The sequence below is a fragment of the Phyllosticta citribraziliensis genome (assembly GCF_038025025.1).
Source record: "Phyllosticta citribraziliensis strain CPC 17464 chromosome Unknown J3D65scaffold_5, whole genome shotgun sequence".
In the NCBI taxonomy this organism is placed as follows: domain Eukaryota; kingdom Fungi; phylum Ascomycota; class Dothideomycetes; order Botryosphaeriales; family Phyllostictaceae; genus Phyllosticta; species Phyllosticta citribraziliensis.
Genome location: NW_027117342.1, coordinates 2,090,927 through 2,110,980, shown reverse-complemented (window position 1 = coordinate 2,110,980; position 20,054 = coordinate 2,090,927). Strand labels below are relative to the sequence as shown.

At 51.9% G+C, this 20,054-nt stretch overlaps 8 protein-coding genes across 8 annotated transcripts; 4 read left to right on the top strand and 4 right to left on the bottom strand.

Annotated features, from left to right (window-relative positions):
• Nucleotides 1-1,495: 1,495 nt before the first annotated feature.
• Nucleotides 1,496-2,882, bottom strand: J3D65DRAFT_343105 (AhpD-like protein). The gene is made up of 3 exons (XM_066795508.1): nucleotides 2,264-2,882; nucleotides 1,880-2,197; nucleotides 1,496-1,823 (listed from the first exon to the last, which is right to left on the bottom strand). The coding sequence occupies exons 1-3, from the start codon at nucleotides 2,546-2,548 to the stop codon at nucleotides 1,641-1,643; spliced, it is 786 nt and encodes a 261-aa protein (XP_066656427.1). The 5' UTR covers nucleotides 2,549-2,882; the 3' UTR covers nucleotides 1,496-1,640.
• On the bottom strand, nucleotides 2,582-3,953 carry J3D65DRAFT_622944 (uncharacterized protein; the record flags this gene model as incomplete). The annotated part of the gene is made up of 5 exons (XM_066800116.1): nucleotides 2,582-3,103; nucleotides 3,154-3,225; nucleotides 3,277-3,303; nucleotides 3,420-3,718; nucleotides 3,772-3,953. 5 exons carry the CDS (start codon nucleotides 3,948-3,950, stop codon nucleotides 3,021-3,023), a joined length of 660 nt encoding a protein of 219 aa, XP_066656426.1. The 3' UTR covers nucleotides 2,582-3,020.
• A 714-nt stretch (nucleotides 3,954-4,667) lies between these two features.
• On the top strand, nucleotides 4,668-7,799 carry J3D65DRAFT_602719 (uncharacterized protein; the record flags this gene model as incomplete). Its single annotated transcript, XM_066798145.1, has 4 exons — nucleotides 4,668-5,258; nucleotides 5,308-5,751; nucleotides 5,849-5,945; nucleotides 5,995-7,799. The coding sequence occupies 4 exons, from the start codon at nucleotides 4,668-4,670 to the stop codon at nucleotides 7,797-7,799; spliced, it is 2,937 nt and encodes a 978-aa protein (XP_066656425.1).
• A 498-nt stretch (nucleotides 7,800-8,297) lies between these two features.
• Nucleotides 8,298-11,463, top strand: J3D65DRAFT_658177 (uncharacterized protein; the record flags this gene model as incomplete). The annotated part of the gene is made up of 4 exons (XM_066802539.1): nucleotides 8,298-8,879; nucleotides 8,926-9,360; nucleotides 9,418-9,514; nucleotides 9,571-11,463. 4 exons carry the CDS (start codon nucleotides 8,298-8,300, stop codon nucleotides 11,409-11,411), a joined length of 2,955 nt encoding a protein of 984 aa, XP_066656424.1. The 3' UTR covers nucleotides 11,412-11,463.
• A 42-nt stretch (nucleotides 11,464-11,505) lies between these two features.
• On the bottom strand, nucleotides 11,506-14,868 carry J3D65DRAFT_622940 (lipid particle protein). Its single transcript, XM_066800115.1, has one exon. It carries the CDS (start codon nucleotides 14,730-14,732, stop codon nucleotides 11,949-11,951), a length of 2,784 nt encoding a protein of 927 aa, XP_066656423.1. The 5' UTR covers nucleotides 14,733-14,868; the 3' UTR covers nucleotides 11,506-11,948.
• A 169-nt stretch (nucleotides 14,869-15,037) lies between these two features.
• On the top strand, nucleotides 15,038-16,549 carry J3D65DRAFT_551987 (glycoprotease; the record flags this gene model as incomplete). The annotated part of the gene is made up of 2 exons (XM_066797064.1): nucleotides 15,038-16,290; nucleotides 16,336-16,549. The coding sequence occupies 2 exons, from the start codon at nucleotides 15,038-15,040 to the stop codon at nucleotides 16,547-16,549; spliced, it is 1,467 nt and encodes a 488-aa protein (XP_066656422.1).
• A 349-nt stretch (nucleotides 16,550-16,898) lies between these two features.
• J3D65DRAFT_602715 (uncharacterized protein) lies at nucleotides 16,899-18,011 on the bottom strand (the record flags this gene model as incomplete). Its single annotated transcript, XM_066798144.1, has 1 exon — nucleotides 16,899-18,011. The coding sequence occupies one exon, from the start codon at nucleotides 18,009-18,011 to the stop codon at nucleotides 16,899-16,901; it is 1,113 nt and encodes a 370-aa protein (XP_066656421.1).
• Nucleotides 18,012-18,272: 261 nt separating this feature from the next.
• On the top strand, nucleotides 18,273-19,096 carry J3D65DRAFT_343068 (uncharacterized protein). The gene has a single exon (XM_066795507.1). The coding sequence runs from the start codon at nucleotides 18,416-18,418 to the stop codon at nucleotides 18,941-18,943; it is 528 nt and encodes a 175-aa protein (XP_066656420.1). The 5' UTR covers nucleotides 18,273-18,415; the 3' UTR covers nucleotides 18,944-19,096.
• Nucleotides 19,097-20,054: the final 958 nt, after the last annotated feature.

The following is a 20,054-nucleotide window of genomic DNA, read 5'->3' as shown; positions in this document are numbered from 1 at the left end:
CTCCGACCATTCAGAGGTACTCGAGATGCTAAAGGGAGAGGAGCCAGGCCAGTTTCGTATTTTGGTTCGTCGTCGCGAGACTGCTCTCGTGCTCGTGCGCGTTCTTGTGTAGCCGGCGAGAACAAAGGAGAGCGAAGAGCCAGAGACCAAGTACCAAAATTGAAAAACAGGAAGAAAGTTGATACTCGACGACCAGCGAATCAGAATCCGCAAATCAAGAGCGACTGACCGCGTGTGGAAGCCAGAACTCCCAGGGCAGTCTGGCCGGTCAGTCAGATTCAATGCACTTCATCCCGCTTGCTCTTGATCCTCGATCTCCCACCATCCCTCCTTTTTTCACTTTTCCAAATACTGGAGCTTGCTTGGTGTGTGCATGCTGCATCCGTGATTCTTCAAAGACTTTCTCACCCTCCACTACACTCTGCTAAACTCTCACTGCTATGCTCTACCTCATTCGTCAACTGTGCATGCCTCTGTGTGTGTGTTGTGACTCATGCATAACGAGACGCAGCAACGTGTCCAATCAACTCAAGGCTCGAAATCTTGAACCGAACAAGCAGCCAATGAAGACACAGCAGCCGAAGGAACATGTGTATAGAACGTCTCAGACAGCAAGCGAAAGGAAGGCGTCACGACAGTAGTGAATGGGATCAGCAGAGTCTAGAAGACGGATGGACCGACCGGTCGGTGGTGATGGTGGTGAAGCGCGTTGCAGATTATGGGGGCACATTGACGTGAGACGGTGGACAGTAATAGGGAGAGCAAGAGACCTTGTTTCTGGAGAAGGATTCAAAGCGTGTACCAACGCACCTCTTGCGCGTACAGTTGGCACGGAAAGTTGGCAAGGACCGCGTGAGATGATTGATGCCTTGCGAACAATGCCCATCTGCTGCCTCGTCCCCGTCAGCACGCAAGCAGGTACCACCCAGGAACAAAAGGGGGATGACGAGAGATGTCCCGAGCGACTCCGACGCAGGGGTCAATGATGGTTGGAAAGGGGAAAGGCGAAAGCGAGGCAAGGCTCGGCGTGCTTGCTCCCGTAAGCCTCCCGGACTCATCTTACCCACTCATTCGCCTGATCGCTCGCGCGGCGCCGTGCGACACCGCCGACGGACAAGAGACGGTCGGATTTCTTTGCCAATTTTGCTGTCAACGCTTGATGACGATGACACTATTCTTGTGGATTTCCGCGCTCCCGTGTCGTGCTTGGTGGAAGGGAGATGTAAGGGCAGTGTGGACGCCGGATCTCGGGATACGAGCAAGCGGATACGGGAATTGTCGCAGTGGCGGAAGCATACAGGGTGCGGTGAGCACCCGTACTTCAATTCGATTCGGTCGTCGAGAACGTGAGAGGCAGGCATGTTGTCCTGTATATGCGTGCGCGTTCCGACGCCGGGGGTTTGGGTGCTGTGGGATTCGGTCATGTCCAGCGAAATAGGCCAGGAAAGCGCAGAGGTTGTAAGCAGAGGTGCAAGGCAAAGGGAATGTATGCAGGGGAAACCGGATAGGGCGATGTAGGAAGACAATCTCCGTATCTAATCCTCGCCGAGACTTCGAGACGCGGGGGAGGTGGTGGCAACTCGGACTTCACGAGAACAGATGGATGATGGAGACTTGAGCAGTCTGTTTGACGAGGCCTGTCAAGCCTTGACGTTGGCAATCTCTTCTCTCCATCCCCATCCGCCCGCTGCGTCCTCTGCCAGCATTGCCATGCCCGCCGCTTGACAAATTTGAATGACAGCATCCCTCACAGCGCGAACTTCCTCGACCGTTGCGCCATTGTTCAACGCGCCTCTGAGATGCCCTTTAAGTTGAGGGTTGACCTGCAATGAATCAGTGTTCAGTTCCAAAGACACAGACAATCCCATGATCTACGCACGTCTTGGGGTATCAAACCCGCAATGCACACAAAGCTCGTTTCTTTCGCGTCGAGTACCTTCTCATTTGATAGAATGTACCCGTACATTAGACGCGCAGCCAGGCCCAGGTCCTCGGTGCCAGAGCGATCCATCTGACCCATGACGCGTTTCGAAATTTTGCCGTAGACCTTTTCGAAAAACAGCTGGCCTCGCTTCCAGACTGACGAAAAAGATTGGCAGTAAACCTCGGCGCGTCGACCAGTTGGGGACGAATCAGGGGATTCATCGAGCAAATTTTCAGGCGTGGCAGACTTGAGGGCCAAGAGGGCATTGATGACCTGTTTGGAATCGTGAGACTGCAGCTTAATGATGGCGATGGGCCTGGAAGCCTCGATTGAGCATACCTTGGGCACCCCCACGACAGCGGCAGATTTGATCAAGCCTTCTCTCAGTCGCCGAATAATGTAAAGTTGCTCCTCGAGACTCAGCCCCAAACCGCCATCGGCGATGGTTGGTGAGGCGCTGTCTTTGAGTGCCGAGATAAGCAAGTTGGGAACTTCATCGGGCCTATTCAATGCTGAAAGAGTGACACCCGCGACATAGTACCAATGGCGGGCAAGATGAGGTTGCGTCCTCAAGGAATTCAGAATGGCGGGAGTGATGATGCTCTGAAGTTTGATGGACGACATTGTTGTGGTGGTAAGGCTGGCGGGGCGCGAGGGCGGGTACTTGGTAACGCGATGGTCCAAGCAGACGTACCGAAAAGGGTCCAGATGCCGCCGGGGCTGGATCCACCTTCCATCACCTAGTCTTGCACGTAAACGGAAGTCCGAGACGACAAAATGTCTATTGAACAATGCTGATGTGATGGTATCATGTAGCGATTCATGTACGGTTTCGGCGTTTCAACTGCTCCTGCGGAATGGCCGACTTTTCTGCAGGGTGCATCAAACTCCAAGTGGCAATTCCAGCCCATGAACTTGGCCTTCCAGCATCGTAATGGATGTAGCCAGTCTCATGTACTACAACTCGGCGCGAGAAGTAGTCCCTGCCCAAGCCAACGCCATGCTCCTATGCAGTGATCCAAACGCCCTTCCTTATGCTTCCATAACCACACATGTACAGCTGGAATACTTCGCTGAGGTCTTCGATAATACGATATCAGGCGGTCTTGTTGGATTCGAGGGCGGCGATTTGCTTTCTGACCTGGACCCAGAAGTCCTGACCGTTGGCCATGGCGTTTGCTACTTTGCGTCAATACATGTCCGCGAGAATTGATGCTTGATTGACTTACGCTTGCTGCCCCACGGGCCCGCGGCACGGGACGCTACGTCACCCTGGGGTTTGTAGAGGAGCTGTTTGCCGTCTGCATGGTGTGTTAGCGAGTGATTGCTACCGCCGAGTAAAAAAGACTTACCATTGCCCATGTGCGCCTCTTGATACCCTTTCCAATGTTTCGTTAGCGCGCTGAAAAAGTATACTTGCCAGACTGTCCACTAGCCGCTGTCTGGCAGACCCTCTCGCCTGATTTGCTTGCAGGATTTTGGGGAGAGAACGCACATTTTCTCAAGGTATCTTTGGCTTCCTTGGAATTGAAGCCATTCACGGGCGTGTGTTCCTCCTGGTACCCTTGAAGAGCTCCAGGTGGGGCACTGGCTCGCTGGTTGCCAGACTGACCCTGAGGCTGGTTTCTGCCTTTCTGGTTGCCCCAGGCGTTTCCAGAGAAGTTTGACATGGCCGGGCGGTCGTTATCAAGCTTGCCGGTAGGAGTATTGTGGCCGCTACCACCGATGGACCGGTCGCGAGATTGCGCCTGGGACAAGCGCTGCTGGTTGCGCTGGGGCGATTGACGCCTCCATCTGGAAGCTTGGTCAGGATTAGAGGTGAGGAGAGACAGGGCAATGAAGCTCACCGATCGTTCGAAGCGCTCATCTTTCGAAGAGAGCGGCGATGACCGATGGTCTGGCTGGAATAGAGACAGTGTTTGGTGGGGAAGGACGACCTCAGCTTGCGTTGTTCATTCGCCTCCGACTTCCTCCACCGCAGACCGCAGCGGGCAAACATCGGCGGTGAGTGGTATCGGTAGGTCATGAATGCACGGACCCTACCCCCGACCGACCGGCGGCCTCGATTCTTTCCCTTCCCGTCCCTCAAATTTACCGCCACTGGACATCAACAACACCTTCTCATTGCTCGCTCGATAATTTGGCTAATAGTTTCTGCAGCTCTGATTCAGCCTGCTTGCTTCACAACTACAGGCTCCCTGCCACTACCACGTGAGCGGCCTTTCACCAGACACCGCGAATCTGCTTTGAATCACGCCGCAGCAGCCAAGCAAAGCACTCCAAGTCCTCCGAAAAAGCCCCCTTGATCTGATCTCAGCAGAAATGTCTTCATGCTGTCGCTGGTCTTTGTCGCTGCTTTTTCTTTTCTCCTCTTGTTCCCCCAAATCGGAACGCACAACATGGCTTGGCTCACGCAATTACATGCTCTCGCGAGCAACGCGCTCATCGAGAATTCCATTCTCTTAGAGGAAGTGCAAGAGAAGGCAGGCTAGGTCCTAAATCTTCAAGAAAAACAGGGTGCCGAGACTCTCGACCACAGCTTACGCGGAGTGTCATATTGTGTCCCGACTTGTGCACTATGAATCTCGCATTTGGCACAAAGGGCATTCAAAAGAAGCTGGTTGCAGTAGATTTCTTTTACATCCTTTGTTTGTTACGAGAACTGTAATATTATAATTCGTCTGCCTTAGACTCGCATGTCCGGCCCATTTCCTCCCACAATCTCAGCTTGTCCTCGAACACTATGGCTATCAACAGAACTTACTACCAGATTGAAGAAAGCTCCGACAATCCTGGGGAGGTCAACAGCCCGGATGGCCGAGCCATATACCGCGCTCTTGCTAGACAGATACTTGGCGACCCACGGAACTTCAACTACATCCTCAACGAGGTATTGCATCACTACCTCCGAGCATGGCTAAATCCAAAACATCCATTCCACAAAACATACCGCCTGTATGACAATCAAGTGGTAAACTTTTATATTTATCTCTCGAGACCCGGTCATTCGAAATTACCGGACATTCTAGCTCGCGTGCTTACCGTCACTTCAAACGCTCTTCGGACTGAAATAATAGTCCGAAGATCAAATGACGAAGAAAAGATCGGCGTTGCTCTCAGCCGGCACATGCAATGCCGAATTTTGGAACAGGAAAGACACAAAGAGATGATATACTCTAGTCTGATCTTGGAGGACACGGGGCAAGATCTCATCAACTACATGAGTGCTTTCAAAGCCCAAAGTCAGCAGCTTGACATCAGGGAGATCAAATGGTGGTGGGACTCTGCAAATCCTAGACCCACAACATTTTTCAGCGCAAATGAATTCGCACCGGTAAGCACGCAACGTCAGCGTCTTGATTTCAAGCTAATTTCTCGAAAAGTCAACTGGTTCCAATGCAAATCTGGTGCCACCTATAGTTGGACAAACCTGGCAGGACGAGTCGGGAAATTCAGTCTTCCCAGCAATATTTTCAAACTTTGTTGTCAGTGTCAAGACACCAGATCAAATTAAACCGGCCTTGGATCTCTTGTTCAAAATCTTGCCCCTGAGCCCAGGCCAAGACATACCTTTCAATAACAGCAAATCATTCCGGTCTACTCTGAAAGGTCGTATCCTTCCCTACGTTGGCATCGACGCAGAGTTCAAGCTTGTCAGCGACAACAAAGACCTAACTGAGGAGGTTCTGGAGAAAATGAAAGGTGATGATGGCCCTGAGGCTGAAAATCTATGCACGGTTCTCAGTATCGCCGTGGACAGACATGTCACTTTCTGCTTCTACATTCTGCACATGCTTCAGAACCCTCGACAAGACACAGTATCACGAGTAAGTCAGCCTTTTACATCGAATTGTGCGCTGTTGGAAGCAGACTCTTGGAATTATATGCATTAAGCTATGTTTAAGTATACTAACAGATCCATAGCTCAGAGATCTTTGGAATCGCGTCATTTTCAACAAGGGTCTCTTGAAAATCTGGTTTAATTTCCAGAGTGACATCAGCACTTTGGACAACACGATTGGTACGCTTCATCAAATGAATACCATGAACAAAGTTAACACCTGACAAAGCTCATTTGTACCAATCGACGGAGAGGAAGCCTTGCAAGCATCCGAAGAGTGAAGCGTGGCTAAGACCAAGGTTCAGGCTGAGCCATCCCTTGTTCCAGAATAAGCGGCCGAGAAATTTATTCTTTCCATCTGAAAGTCTTGACTGTCAATTCCACCTCAATGCGCCAATCGAACAGGATAAGAGGAAGATGTATTGTCCATGTCGACACGGAAACTTGGATTTGGAGGCTATACTAGCGCACGTCCGCCGCCAGCTCGGACTCAGAGATTCTGCCAAACGCGAATGGTGGACCGAAAGAAAATGGTTCGGCTACGCAAAACTTCTGCAACATTTCATGCAAGATGACTGGATTTATCCTATCCTGAACCACCTCAAAGACGCGCCCAATCGATGGGCGAGAGAAAACGCTGCTCCTAACGGTCGATTCTATCGAAGCCTTGGCATACCATCAATGGAAATCGAATCAGACAAAATGGGTTACAACATTGGGGATGTCGTTGGAATCGCGCTGATGTTCCGCTTCTTGACGACAACTGACGACCGCAAGCTTCTCTTTGCGCGCCTGAAGAACGTCAGTTGGAACGAGATACCACCGAAATACGACCAGACTCGGCGCACGCAATCGACGCCGTTCGATGGCCAGACCAATGGTGCAAGAGATAGACGAATTCCGCTCATCTCAGACAATGCCCGAGGGTGGTCTGCAGATCTGAACCTGTGGAATGAAGAAGACGAGGACTATTTTTTGGGTCACACTACCTACGAAACCAAGAAGGGGCGCGGCCCCAGGATTATGAGCACTACTGCCTTCATCGAAAGCAAGGACGACCTGGCTCTGCACGACAACTCCTTCATGGCACATGAAAAGCTCATAGAAGCAAGACTAGGACTCGACGAAGACCCGTTAGCAAAAAAACTTTTAGCAGAAGAGTATTGCGAAAAAGAGCTGTCAGTAGAAAGCCAACAATACGTCGTCTGGAGGAAGAATTACGATCCTTGCAGGTTTGGACTCGCAGAAGGCATGACAAAGGACTTCAGGATCAATGACCGGTATAGGCCAGCAATTGTCCAAAGCATGGAGAGTCACATTGAAGACATATTCTGGCGTGCTCGTGCCTCTGGAGCTTCAAAATCAAACATCCCCAAAGGCCTGATGGTTGATTGTCAAGGGATGAATGGCTACACAGTGTCCCATGGAGTTCAAATGGCGGTAAAGAGTGACACAATGTCGAAAAGATGGACCAAACCGCCAATGACTATCGGAGAGTACCTCCCTACCGCTATTCAGCGTACCATTGCCGGCGTGGATGAATATACCGACAAGTCTGGTTTAGAAAGCACGGAAAGGATCGTCAGTAATCTACTGGAGCTCAAGCACCGTCTGCTCGAGTTATCGTGGAGCAATCGGGCCAAATTAGACAGTTGGGACGACAAGTTCGGTCTGAAGTTCTTTCAAAGGGTCGCCAGTGAGGACACGCCAGAATTCGAAAAAGACGAGATATTGCGCAACAGCGAAAAAGCAACAGTGGATCTTAGGCGGGCGTGGTTCAAAACGATCAACGATGCAATCCAAGCATACAAGGGGGTAGGCTTCTTCTCCGAGTTGCTTTTCCAAAAAGCTCTCAATGAGCCCGATCCTTCGACTCCTTTTCCTGCACCTAGGACGCCACCTCGGGCGACAAGGAGTGGGGCAGTATATGGAAGTGGCGGTTCGTCAGGAGGCGGCTCTGCGGGATCGAAACGCTCAACCGACGACGCTGGCATACAAGATACCCCAGTGCCGACCAAAAAGACTAAGAAGTGAATCGCTCGCCGAAGATATGATACAACATTGGTGGGCTCCGTCAAGGATTATTCATTCGCTGCAAGCATTCAGGAGTCCAAGAGAGCAGTAACAGGAATCATTCAACCGCTGATTCGCAGGACATCGGGATTGCGTGTGCCACGACTCTTGCTACGACGCCTCGGACTATCACAGTCCTTCCTACCTTTCACTCCAACCTCAACGACGAGCTGCATGCGGTCGAGGGTCCAATCTACCTTCTTTGTTTCTTTGTATCTTGTATCATAGCGTCAAGAATGGAGTCAGAGCTCCAAAAGAATTGGCCGTGATTGTTGGGTCCTTGAAAATTCTTCTGTCAAAGGCGATAGAGTTCCGTTCCCAATGGACAGCCAAAAGCGGACGTCCTGCGAAGTTCTCTTTGTCCATTGATAATATCACGTTTCTGAAATCCCCAAATATGAGCAGAAGTCTCAAATACACTTTGCGAAAGCCAGATCCCCCATTCTGTCCCCAACCGCTATGGAAAACAGCAGAATTTTGGTACGTATCAAAGAGCAAGGAGGCGGACTAATCGGGGATGGCAGGACGCTGTATCGTACGCTGGCAAGACAAATTATCGGTGATCCCAATGAGTTCACGTACATCCTCGGAGAAGTCCTACATCACTATCTTCGGATCTGGCTTAATAATCAACACCCTCTCCACCAAAGGTACCACTACTTTGATCAGCTCGAGTTTTACAAATTTCTATCAAAGCCGGATCTTTCAGGCTCACTACCTGTTCTCAACAACGTCCTTGAAGTCGTCTCCAATGCTCTCCGCACCCATATCATCTTGAAGTTTGGAGAACGTTCGAGTGTAATAGGTGCAGCCTTCAGCGACCATATCCGTTGCCGAATCTCTGTCAAAAGGAGCCGGTACAATCGTTACAAATTCTCCAGCTTGGTCCCGGAAATAACGGGGGAAAGTCTCATCAATCAACTGATTACAGAAAAGGCACAAGCTGAGAGCTCAAACCTCCCGATCAAGGAAATCAGGTGGTGGTGGAGGAAGAAAAAGTTAGGGAACGGTCCACATTTTTGCGCCAACGAGTTCAGCTTGGTATGTAACCGGCTATTTTTGCTCGACGAAGCTAATTGGATATCAGCCAAGCGGACTCGACTCAGGTTCGCCGCGACCTCCTCAGGTTGGGAAGAATTATCAATCTGGTTCATCAAAACATTTCCCCGCAATATTCTCCATCTTCGTTGTAAGTATCAAAGAAGCAAATCAAATTCGACCCGCTGTGGACCTACTGGTGCGGTTGCTGCCCTTTGGACCAGGCCAAGAGATTCCCGTCAACGTCCACCTTGATTCAACAAATGCAACAAAAGCCATTCTCCGTCCTTACGTTGGCATTGACGCCGAGTTCAAGCTCGTCAGCAGACAAAGAGAAGAAGAGGAACTCGAGAATATGAGCGAGGACACGGACGATACTGAAAATCTGTGCACAGTTTTATCAATTGCGATTGATCGGCACGTCACCTTTTGCTTTCATATCTTGCACATGCTGGAGAAGAGGGATGAGGAGACTGTGGACCAAGTGAGCGATTACCAAGCATATTAAACACACAAGATATAATACTGACAAAAATCCAAGCTCGGGTATCTTTGGGAGCGGATCATATTCAACAAAGATATTTTGAAAATATGGTTCAACTTTCAAAGCGATATCCATGTGTTGGACGCAACGATCGGTAAAAAACTTTTCCCACGCTTGTATTGGGTAATGATGACAGCTAATTCTGCACAGCGAATTCGTATCAAGGAACCCCCAGACCAGAGTATGAGACACAGCCCTACCAGGGAATACCCCAGAGAATTGTGCCCCAGCCCAAGCTGGGCAGTATCCATCTTTCCGGGGCACGACCAGATTCGCTCAAGTTCCCAACCCAAGACGAGGCCGGCGGATGCGTATTCCACAGGTCTTTGGGCACTGGCCAGTTCTATCCTCGAAACATTGCGTGTCCATGCCGTACAGGAAATCTGGACCTGGAGACCATCATAGCTCACGTTCGCAGGCAACTAAGACTGGGCGAACACGGAGCGTACGAAGACGAAGTGGGCGAAGATGAAGATTGCGGCGTTCCCAAACGCCTATGGACTAAGAACAGGTTTCGCTACCGCTACGCAGATCTACTCAAACACTTTTTACAACATGACTGGGTCTACAATCTCCTTGACCACTTCAAGGAGATACCAAGCAATAGTGAGAACCCCGGTGCCTATTACCGGAGTTTTGGACCATCCATGGAATCCGATTCTGACAAGATGGGATACAACATTGGCGATGTTGTCGGCATTGCGTTAATATTCCGAACTCTCACAACGACGGACGATCGACGTTTTCTTCTGTCATGCCTGCGAAACGTTAGTTCCAAAGACGTTCAATTTTGCGAACCAAGAAGCAAAGCTCAGGGAAAATTCGACAAACAGACTCCCCACGCGGCAGACTCAGGGATTCCTCTCATCGATGACAATCCGAGGTTATGGTCTACCAGTTTAAATCGAATGTGGCCGGAGAGTCAACGAAACCAAACCCCTGCGTGGATCAAGGATAGAAGCGACCTCGTCGAGCTTGACTATTCTTACATGAATCGCGAAAAAATCGCCGATCTCCTCACAACACGGGGAGTTGACACCAGAAAGGAGAGAGAAAAGCAAGTGAAAAGGACGCTGTATGACCCGTTGAAATTCGAGTTGCCCAAGATGATGACCAAATACCAGACCTTCGACATCAAGTACAACAAGCCGGTCGTTCACACCATGGAATACTACTACGAAGATCTGCTTCGCAGGATCGTTGACGCCTCACATCGAAACACAGTGGCTCCATCGGGGCTTCTCGCTCTACCGAGCGAAACAAACTGCCCCATACTCTCAGAAGCAGTGAAACGCACTTTCAAATTGCACAGAATGGCATCACTTAAAAGGGGCATAACCCGTAAAGCGCGAAAAACTCGAGAGCCAATTCCCTTTACTGAATATGTGGACGAGTACCTCAGGAACCTCGAGGAAGAACCTGCTCTCAAAGTCGACATTAAAAGCAATGGCGAACCATTCAAACAGCCTCTGGAACGCGAAGAACTCGAACAAGAGCTGAATCGCTTCGCGGCCAAGCTCGAAGATCTCAGCGAGGCTTACCTCGTCAAGCCCGACAACCCTTTCGAAGAGCTGGGCGAGGACCACGCGAGATCTCTGGCGGATGACGCCAACCGTTACGAACGCACCGCCGCGTTCAATAATAGACCGCAGCTGAACGGACTTAAAAGGGGCTACTTTGATCGCATCGAAGATCGCAAAAAGAGAATTTATCAAGTAAACTACTTTCCACCTGTGGACTCTACGTCTGTGGCTGCGCCGCCGAATGAAGACTGGGATATGGATTCACAGGCACCTCCGCAATCACCTCGGGAGAATTACAGCTCAATCCACAGGTCGGATAGGAAGGCGAGGAGTTCGAGGGCATCTAATATGGTTGTTCGTCCGAATGTCGTCACGCGGAGCATGGCTCGCCTCGCTAGCAAGCGGCCTGCGTCTAGTGAGATGCCCAACACTGCCAAAAGGAGGAAGAAAGGACAGGCTCGCTCTTGAGAGGGAGATTTAACAAGAAATAAAAAGGGTCTCCTGAGCGCGACTACCGAGGCGGTCACTTGGAGTGTAAGGAAAACAACGGATTTTCTGTGTTCATGTCCTTTTCGTTGTGACTGCTATTGTACAATTACTTCCAAATTGCTTTATTAAGCACCAAGTTTAATGTCAACTCGATTTCAGTATTTGAAGCATTTGAATTCGCATCATCGACGTGGAAGCGCAAGACCAGGGGCCGGAGCTGTCTATAGACAGCACATCTGCACTCTAGGAGCAGTCATAACGTCTTAGCCTGTTCGAACTCGTCGCGTTAGGGGACTGGCAAGGACTACCGAACAGTGGTCCCTTTTCAGAGTGGATAGATAACAAAATACAAGATGAAGTATATTCTCTACTTGTATCCACATCCATCGATATGCAGTAAGATGCACGTCCTAATTTTCCCTTAGCGCAAACGAAAGAAGAGAATACAGCCCAAACCCTGCCTGATATGCCAAACTTTCTTTCCATTCCCACCAGGACCGACTCTCGCGAGCGGTCCTATCCAACAAACGTGCCTCTCCTCTTCCTCGTGCCACCGACCTCGTCACTCGACCCACTAGCGCCACTCTCATCCGACTCGTTGCCCAAAAAGCGCTGCACGGCATCATCCTCATTCACCCTCTCCTCCAGCACTTCGTCTTGCGCGTCCCACTCGTCGCCTTGCGTGACGGAAGCTTCATCCTCATCAGCCTCGTCCTCGCGGCCCTCCTCGTAGTCTCGCTGAAACTTGCTGTCGCGAGACGAAAAGTTGCCATTGTCGTAGATGAAAGGGGCCTCACCATCCGTGTCGGGCTCGCCCTCGGTGTCCGAGTCGTCGATGAAAACGCGCGACTGGCGGAAGATTTCGCGGGCGACCGACTGCCGCCGGTCATTGTGGCTGTCGTTGAGCTGGCGGTGCGAGGAGCCGTTGCCTTGCGGGTGCTGGTAGATTTCATCTTCGACGTATTCACGCGGCGGGCGCAGCTCGAACATGCTGCCGGCTCGCTCGCCGGCGTAAGGACCGCGCAGATGAGCGTTGCGCTGCAGAGAGGCGGTGCGTGGGGATGGCGGAGCATTGAATCGGGACGACCACCATCCGCTGATTCGCTTCGATAGCGAAGGGGAAGCGCGTCCTGATTCTGGGACGTCGGTGGAACCGTCGGGATTGGACTGAGGGGATAGGGTACCGTCGAGGCCACCTGGCTGGCGGAAGCGGCGATTGGAAGGTGGCGAACTCTTGTCAGAAGAGCCCGATGATGAGGCTGCAGCTGAAAAGGCCTTTGGTGTCCGTGAAACGGATCCGTTGTTTTCTTGGGCTTCCTTGAGCAATCCTCTTAGGTCTTCTTCAGACAAGATATTTACCAAACCACCCTCCTTTGTTTTCTGCGGTCTTGTCATCTTCCTCCCCTCTTCGATCGACCTCTCTATTGTCATCCTGTTTGCAATGAACTTGAGTTTTGGGAAGGTTGACTGCTGGCCCACGTGTATCATTCTTGCCAACCGTTGCGGGTTAGGGTCCGCCAGGATGTAGTAAAAGTCCGAGGGAATGGACTTGGGCCAAATGGTGATTGTCCCACTGAAGCGCTGGAGCCAAATCTCGCTCCAATCCTGACCAAGAGGCCTTGGCAGAAGTTCAAGGTGTCGCAAAACTTTGAGCCACTTTGTCAGGTCAAGTTTGAGATATTGTTCGGTAGCCGATCCCAAAAAGCCTCCGCGCCAACCACGTCCGCGGCGGTGGGTCACGGGCCGCCCAACAGTTCCACGCGATGAGAAGAAGAAGAGGTTTACGTGCGGATTGACCTGGCTGACAATGGAGAATCGCACATTAAAGTGCATGTTCAAAGCCTTAAGCGGCACGTCTGTGCGAAGACTTCCATCCTTCCACTTGTGTCCAAACGAATAGGGTTCGAGAGTGCCGTCTTTCTTCTTCTTCATGAGAACGACAGGGTTCAATATGCCTGGCACTGCAGCTGAAGCAAGTGTAGCCGACCATATTACACAGTCGGGAGCTGTGATGTAGTTGGCGAGAATCGTAGGAGAATGTGGATCGGAAGGAACGCAGGAGACGTTGAGAATACGGCCTGTCCGCTGGTAGGCCTCGCGAAATGTCAGGCTGCCACGGGTAAACCACATGCAACGCCTAGCCCAGTCGACACTGTCAAAACGAGCGCCAGTCTTGTACCACCTCTTGGCCCAAGTGACCATGTCATCATGACATGCGGTGATTCGATGGGCCAATGCTGGCACGAGAAGTTTCTTAAGTTCGTCGTCGGTGCGGGTGCAGAGTAATCCTGCGACTAGAGCGCCGCCAGAAGTTCCGGTGATGACTTGGGGAAGTAGGTTGGCGTCCAAAAGAGCCTTGGCAACGCCAAAGTGGTAGTACGCAAAAGTAGCGCCGCCTGAGAGACACAGTGCGGTGCGGCCAAAGTTGGCTTGCAGATGTTTGAACAGCGTTCGCTTCTCCTCGGTATTGAGAGCATCAGTATCCTGAAGAAGAGTTATCGACTGCGTGACCTCGTCAATGTAGGATTGCAGCAAATTCTTGGTCCCGTAGTAGCTTTCGCTGTACAAGTGCGGATTCTCAAAGCCAACGAAATTGCTCTTGACGCAAGCTTCCAACAGGCCGCGGAGTTGATGCACAGCACGGTCTCCAGATTCGGAATCTCCGTTGAGAGTGCTCTCTTCCTGCTCGGCCTGGGCACGTAGCTTTGACAATTGGTCTCTGACGCGTTTGATTGTCTTGGCATCGTAATAGGCGTACGCATCCTTCTTCTTCCACTCATCATTCCCAAGGTGTTTGTCCAGCTCTTTTGCGGCAGCAACCCAGTCCTCATATGTCTCTGTCCTGCTCAGGTTCCGGCGCAGCTTTTCGCGCTTGCCCCTCCATGTTATCCAATGCTCGTAGAGGTAAATGTAGAACCGAGTCAACAGGTAGGAGATGCCGAGGCCTATGAGCCAGCCAAAGACGATGAATAGGAATGGCCACTTGAGAACGCTATAGGACAAGCCCTCTCGTGTCTCGTCCTTGCCGCGTCTCGGTGTGCGTTTCTTCCTTTTCCGAATGCGTTGGTGGACGGGGCGCCAGTCGTTGAGGGCGGTGATGAAATGGGACTTTTTGGGGAGCTGCTGCTCGAGCAGATTGTCGCTGGAGGGGGATGGCTCCGGTGCGTGCAGGGCGCGCTCGAAGTTGGCGACGCCGTCGTCGTCAACAAAATCGTTGTCCCAGTCGGGGAGCTGTGTAAGGTCGTATGCGGTAGGGGAGTGGGGCGTCGGCCCGTCGGTGGATTTCTTGATGTCGGCCATGGTCGCACCAAGGCGTTCACATAATGGCGAGGGTCGGCAGCGGAGGGGTGGAGGGGAGAGGAGGCGACTAGGATTTAAGAGGCGCTGGTGTTCCTTTGGGGGGATGTTGTGTTGGTTGGTTTGGCAGGGAGGGAGGGCCGGAGTGACGTCGAGGCCACTGGCCCCCCAACTCGTTCCAGGCATGTGCTCGTTCGGCGCACGGGCGCACCGCCACTGAATCTTTTCCATTCGACGACCTGACAACACCACCTGCAGACCTTACCGGCCACTATCCACATGTCCTCGTGAGCACGTCGGGTCTAGCCATGCTCCGCTCATCCTTCTGCCGCGCTCGTCCGGCAGTCCTCGCCAGGCCGGTCAGCGGACCATCACAGCGCCGCCATCTCCTCACCATTGGCATCGAGACGTCATGCGACGACACTTCTGTGGCCGTGCTGGAGACCAGAGATCATAACAGGCGTCCATGGCCAAAAGACGAGAGCGACGCTGTTCTCCACTTTCATAACAAGGTCACGGCAAACAATACCTCATTCAAGGGTATCCACCCGCTAGCCGCACTAGAGTCGCATCACCAAAACATCGCCCCTCTTCTTCAGAGAGCGATTCGCCATCTCCCGAGAATTGAACTAGAAACCCCCTCCGCTAGCTTGCACCTTGTTGCCGTGCCCTCGGAAGATGGTAGCACAGTAGATTTTCGAATGAAGCCAGACTTCATCGCCGTCACCCGCGGCCCCGGCATGATGTCGAACCTCTCCACGGGGCTGCAAACTGCCAAAGGCCTCGCGGCTGCATGGGCCATTCCTCTCATCGGTGTACACCACATGCATGCGCATGCATTGACGCCACGTCTAGTCTCTGCGCTTACGAACAAGTCAGATCCGAGTGGTAGCGGGCCGACCGGCCAAAATACACGGCCAGTAGAGCCTCGATTCCCTTTTGTTTCTCTGCTCGTGTCTGGGGGCCACACCCTAATAATTAAATCCGACTCACTGGAATCACATCAGGTCCTTAGCTCCACCACTGATCGTGCCATTGGGCAATGTCTCGACAAGGCTGGACGTCTGATTGTACCTCAAAACCTCGTCGATGCCTGGGGTGATACCATGTACGCCCGACTCCTTGAGCGCTTTGCTTTTCCAGACGGCCCCAGAGATTACGACTACAGGCCCCCTAGGAATAGGGGAGAAGAGCTTGGGAAACGAATCACCAGCTGGGGCTGGGGCTTCCAGCCACCGATGGGCGCATCTCCCGCAGGGCTCAGGGCGTCTTCAATGGACATGAGCTTTGCTGGGACGCTCTCTTCGGTGGAGAACTTCATCAGATTTGGGATGAGCAAGGAGACTGGCAGAGTGAGCAAGATGCCGCGGGCTCCAAATGATGTCAGCGAAGAAGAACGGAAATGCATGGCTCGTGAGGTCATGAGAGTCACGTTTGAGCATCTCGCCAGCCGAATTTTTCTTGTGCTGCAGGAAATCACAGAGACAAATCCCGAGCTTGCTCAAACAATGTCAGTCGTGGTGAGCGGAGGCGTGGCGTCCAACATGTACATGAGACACGTGTGAGTACACCCTTCCTCTTCGCGTCCCTTGAGCTAATTGAAAAGTCTCTCCGAGTTTCTCGCTTACAAAGGCTATCCCGACATCAAACTCTTGTACCCTCCCCTGGAGCTGTGTACAGATAATGCGGCGATGATTGCGTGGGCGGGAATCGAAATGTTCCGCCGAGGTCATCAGACGTCCCTCACCTGTCTTCCAATCCGCAAATGGAGTCTCGAAGACTTGAAGAATCCTCCATCCAACGCCTTCGAAGGAACGTGACAAGCAGCAAGATGCTTCCTAGTGGGGCTTGGTAGACGAAGCTTGTAAGACGATCTATGAAAGAAGTCAAAAGCTCCACATGCAAGCTGGTTGGTGATTCATCTCGAAGATAGTGGCCAAGTGCAATCCCAGAGCGTAAGTCGATCTCATCGTCCTGTTATCATGGAGAAGTCTCTGAACAGATCTTAGATGGGGTGTACGTCTGTCATTGTCCAAAGTTGTCTCGTAATATGACACCAAACTCTCCTACATTTTCAAGTACAGTCCGAAGTGAACTCGGCCGCGACAAAAAGGAAAAACATGCTCCTCGCCACACAACTCTTTTACCGAATGACCACATGAGCTATAATCAATGTTCCAAATGTCGCAACCACGAGTCCTGATTCGGACGGCTGGGAACAACCACGCGACGTTCCACTTCAATGTAAGCAACAGAGCGACTAGGTCTCCGACTCCTTTCTTGTATCAATCTCATGGTGCTTGAGCAATGTTGGCAATAAGCCATCACACCATCATCACCAGCTTCGACCATTTCGCCGAAGGGCGGATATCCGGAAAAGGCAAAGGGGTCATAATGATTTCTCGGGTTCCGCTCGCGTTCCGAATCCAGCCTGGAACGCAACCGGGGAATGAAATCTGTAAGACGCAGATGCGGACAGGTCCAGCGATCCGAGCCTGTCAGCAAATCCGTCCACTGTTGAATTGTCCTGGCGTGCCAACCATCGTTTCTGAGGTTTATCCGACTGCGAAACACGATTGTGTAGTAGGGAAGCGACCAGGGCGTCGGTCCGGGCGGCTCCACCTCCGACCACGGCATGCTTTGAGTCCACGACAAGCTTTCCGCCTCGTGGAAGTGGTCTACGTCGTTGCAATCCTGCTGTCTCTGTGGAGCTTTACATCTGGCTGAGAGCTCGTCCCACCGCAGACTGACGTGGTCACAGACTCTGAATCGGCCGCTTCTTCCCTTGCAATTGCGAAAATGGGGCGACATGCGGAGTTCAAACTTCGTGAACATTTCTACCGGATGTGTCTCTTTGCAGCCGGAGCAGGCCACAGCGTCTCGGAAAGTCTTTCCCGCCTCTTCCAGTTGGACAGCGAGGTTGTATGCGTCTCGCAAAATGCGTCTCGTATAGAACCACGCCTCGCTCTCAGCGGTTGGTCCGGGGTTGCCAATGTAGTCTTTGTTTCGTCTGATAATGTTGGCCGTGTCCAAGAAGTGGCGCTTGTCGACCGGCCCCAGCTTGTTTCCCATCATCATCATCATCTGCGTTGGCAAACCGCCCAGGGGTGTTCTCGCGTTGTGCTGCCACTCTGTGTTGTAGTCCAGCTTGTTGGGAGGGCGCCTTTCCGGCTCGCCATTGGGGCCAATGCGCCATCGAAACAACTCGGCGGTCTCCCTCAGAAGCTCATTCGATTCATTCCCGTCGTGGTGGAAGTTGAAGTTGAATTCCTCGTCCGACATGTCGATTAAGCTAATACTCAGGAGAGCAGCAGGAAAATGAATACTGAGGTGAAGGCTTTTGAAAGACGGTGGAAAATGGGATAGATGATGTCCACAGCTAAGTATTCGCGCCGTCATCAATGGATTCCCTCATGCATCACTGATCATGCCCTTCCCATTAGCGATCCTTTGTCCAGGCACAATCCATCGCATTGGACCCTTTACCATTACTGAATGCAGCAGAGAAGTATTCAGTCAACTAACATCACCTGCGTTGGAACAAAGAAGGAGACATAAGAAAAATTGCTTGGTTTGAAGCAGCATGATGGAGGTCATGAAGCACACAGACAGGCTGAGCTTCGAGGCCTCTCAGTACTGTGGCTGAATAGATCTTGGAAGCTCTAATCCATCTTCCGCGCAAGCGTATGGACGCTCTTCGTTTGTTCCCCTATTCTTTGTTGACCATTCTATCAAGTTTGTCACCAAGTATCGGACAGTCGGTTTGTCAGACAAAGACGTTACCGTGTAACAATCCCAAGTCAGAGACGGTGCCATTCCCAGAAATCTGCGCGCCAGGCACTGACGTCGCCAAATGCGCATGTGGGCCAATCGTTCGCTGTTTCGGCGCAAAAGGCTCAAATCGAAAGTACAGCAAACTCGAAATTTCAACGTCATTTTCTCAGCAATGTTCGTGTTGTCAAAAGAGGCAGGTCGCTGCAAGGCAACAAAGACCGAGCCCGCATCTTTACACATACTGGATTTGCATATGCTTCAACAAAGAAGCTGCCAAAGGACATCGCTCGAAGCTCAACAACTTTCCGTTTGCGTCGTTTTACCAACGACAAAGCCTCCCACCTTGCCCACCACCCAGCAGCGGAAAAGATTTCCTGTTTGTGCGCAGACAATCAGAGGTTCGGTCAAACTCAACCATCAAAATAACTCTACCTGGTTAGATGACCGCAACCACTGAGTCGCGGAATCGAATAACTTTCAATTTTTGATGGTGCGTCTTGGTTTGAAAAGCGGGCCGTGACGAGCCGAGGCAAGTCGAAGAAGCCAGGTTTCCACGATTTGCACTATGGTTGTTTCCAGGACCTGAGGATCCTGGCCGTTGGGTTGTTTTGGGCTGAACGTGACGCTGCGACGCGGCAGTGAACGGCGCACGGTGCGCCGTCTCCTCCACAGCGGAGTCTGTATTCGCCTTCTTTGTCCTCGAGAAGAATCTACAGTACAGCCTGTTGACTGCGCAGCAAAAAGGGATGACCAGCTCAGGGATCCCCCAGTGTGAGGTTCCAAAGCCGTTGCTCAGCCTCCGTCCAGCCTCGGACAAGCTTTTGCAACTGCTGGGACAGGACCTTGTCCCGTCTCCTTCTCACGTTTCAAAACTGCCGATTTGGCCGGCGGCTGTTGTCAAAAGAGCATCCGCTGCAACGGCTGGCCGGCCAAACCAAAACGTCGATGAAGCAGGCGGGCGCTAAGCATTGCCAATTTCAGACGCGCCCCTGAAGTCTCCTGCTTTCCCAAGGGCTTCCTTTCAACCAGCCATGTGATAGTTTTACATCCATGAACAACCCGCTTGATGAGCTTCCTTTTTCCCATGGCAAAACAGAGATTTAGGCATGGACGAATGTTCAGCACAGCCTTGCGAGGCGTCGACGGCGGCGCCGACGGGCTCGACAAAAACAAGACACAACTACGCCGAGAGGCAGAAATGTAGGTCTCGTGGCAACTTGCCAATGGAAATCGACAGATGGCAACTTACGAAGTAGGCAAAGTAAGCCGCGCCCCATCTGCAACTACCCGCCAAATCAACGAGGGACCGCTCTACCACTCGTCAGCGGCCAATCAGGCGCAACTGTGCTAGCCTAAATAAGTAGCTTTCTCTTCAACTCAATCTGGTGCATGACCTCCCTCGCACGCATCCCTGTCCAACCCATTCAATTCATCAACGCCGTGGCTCGCCGCAGCAGCGGCGGTAGCGGCAGACTCGACCACGACGACGCTCAGACGCCGCCACACGCTGCCATCAGTCTGTCTGGCTGTCATTCTTCACGTCACGTCGCC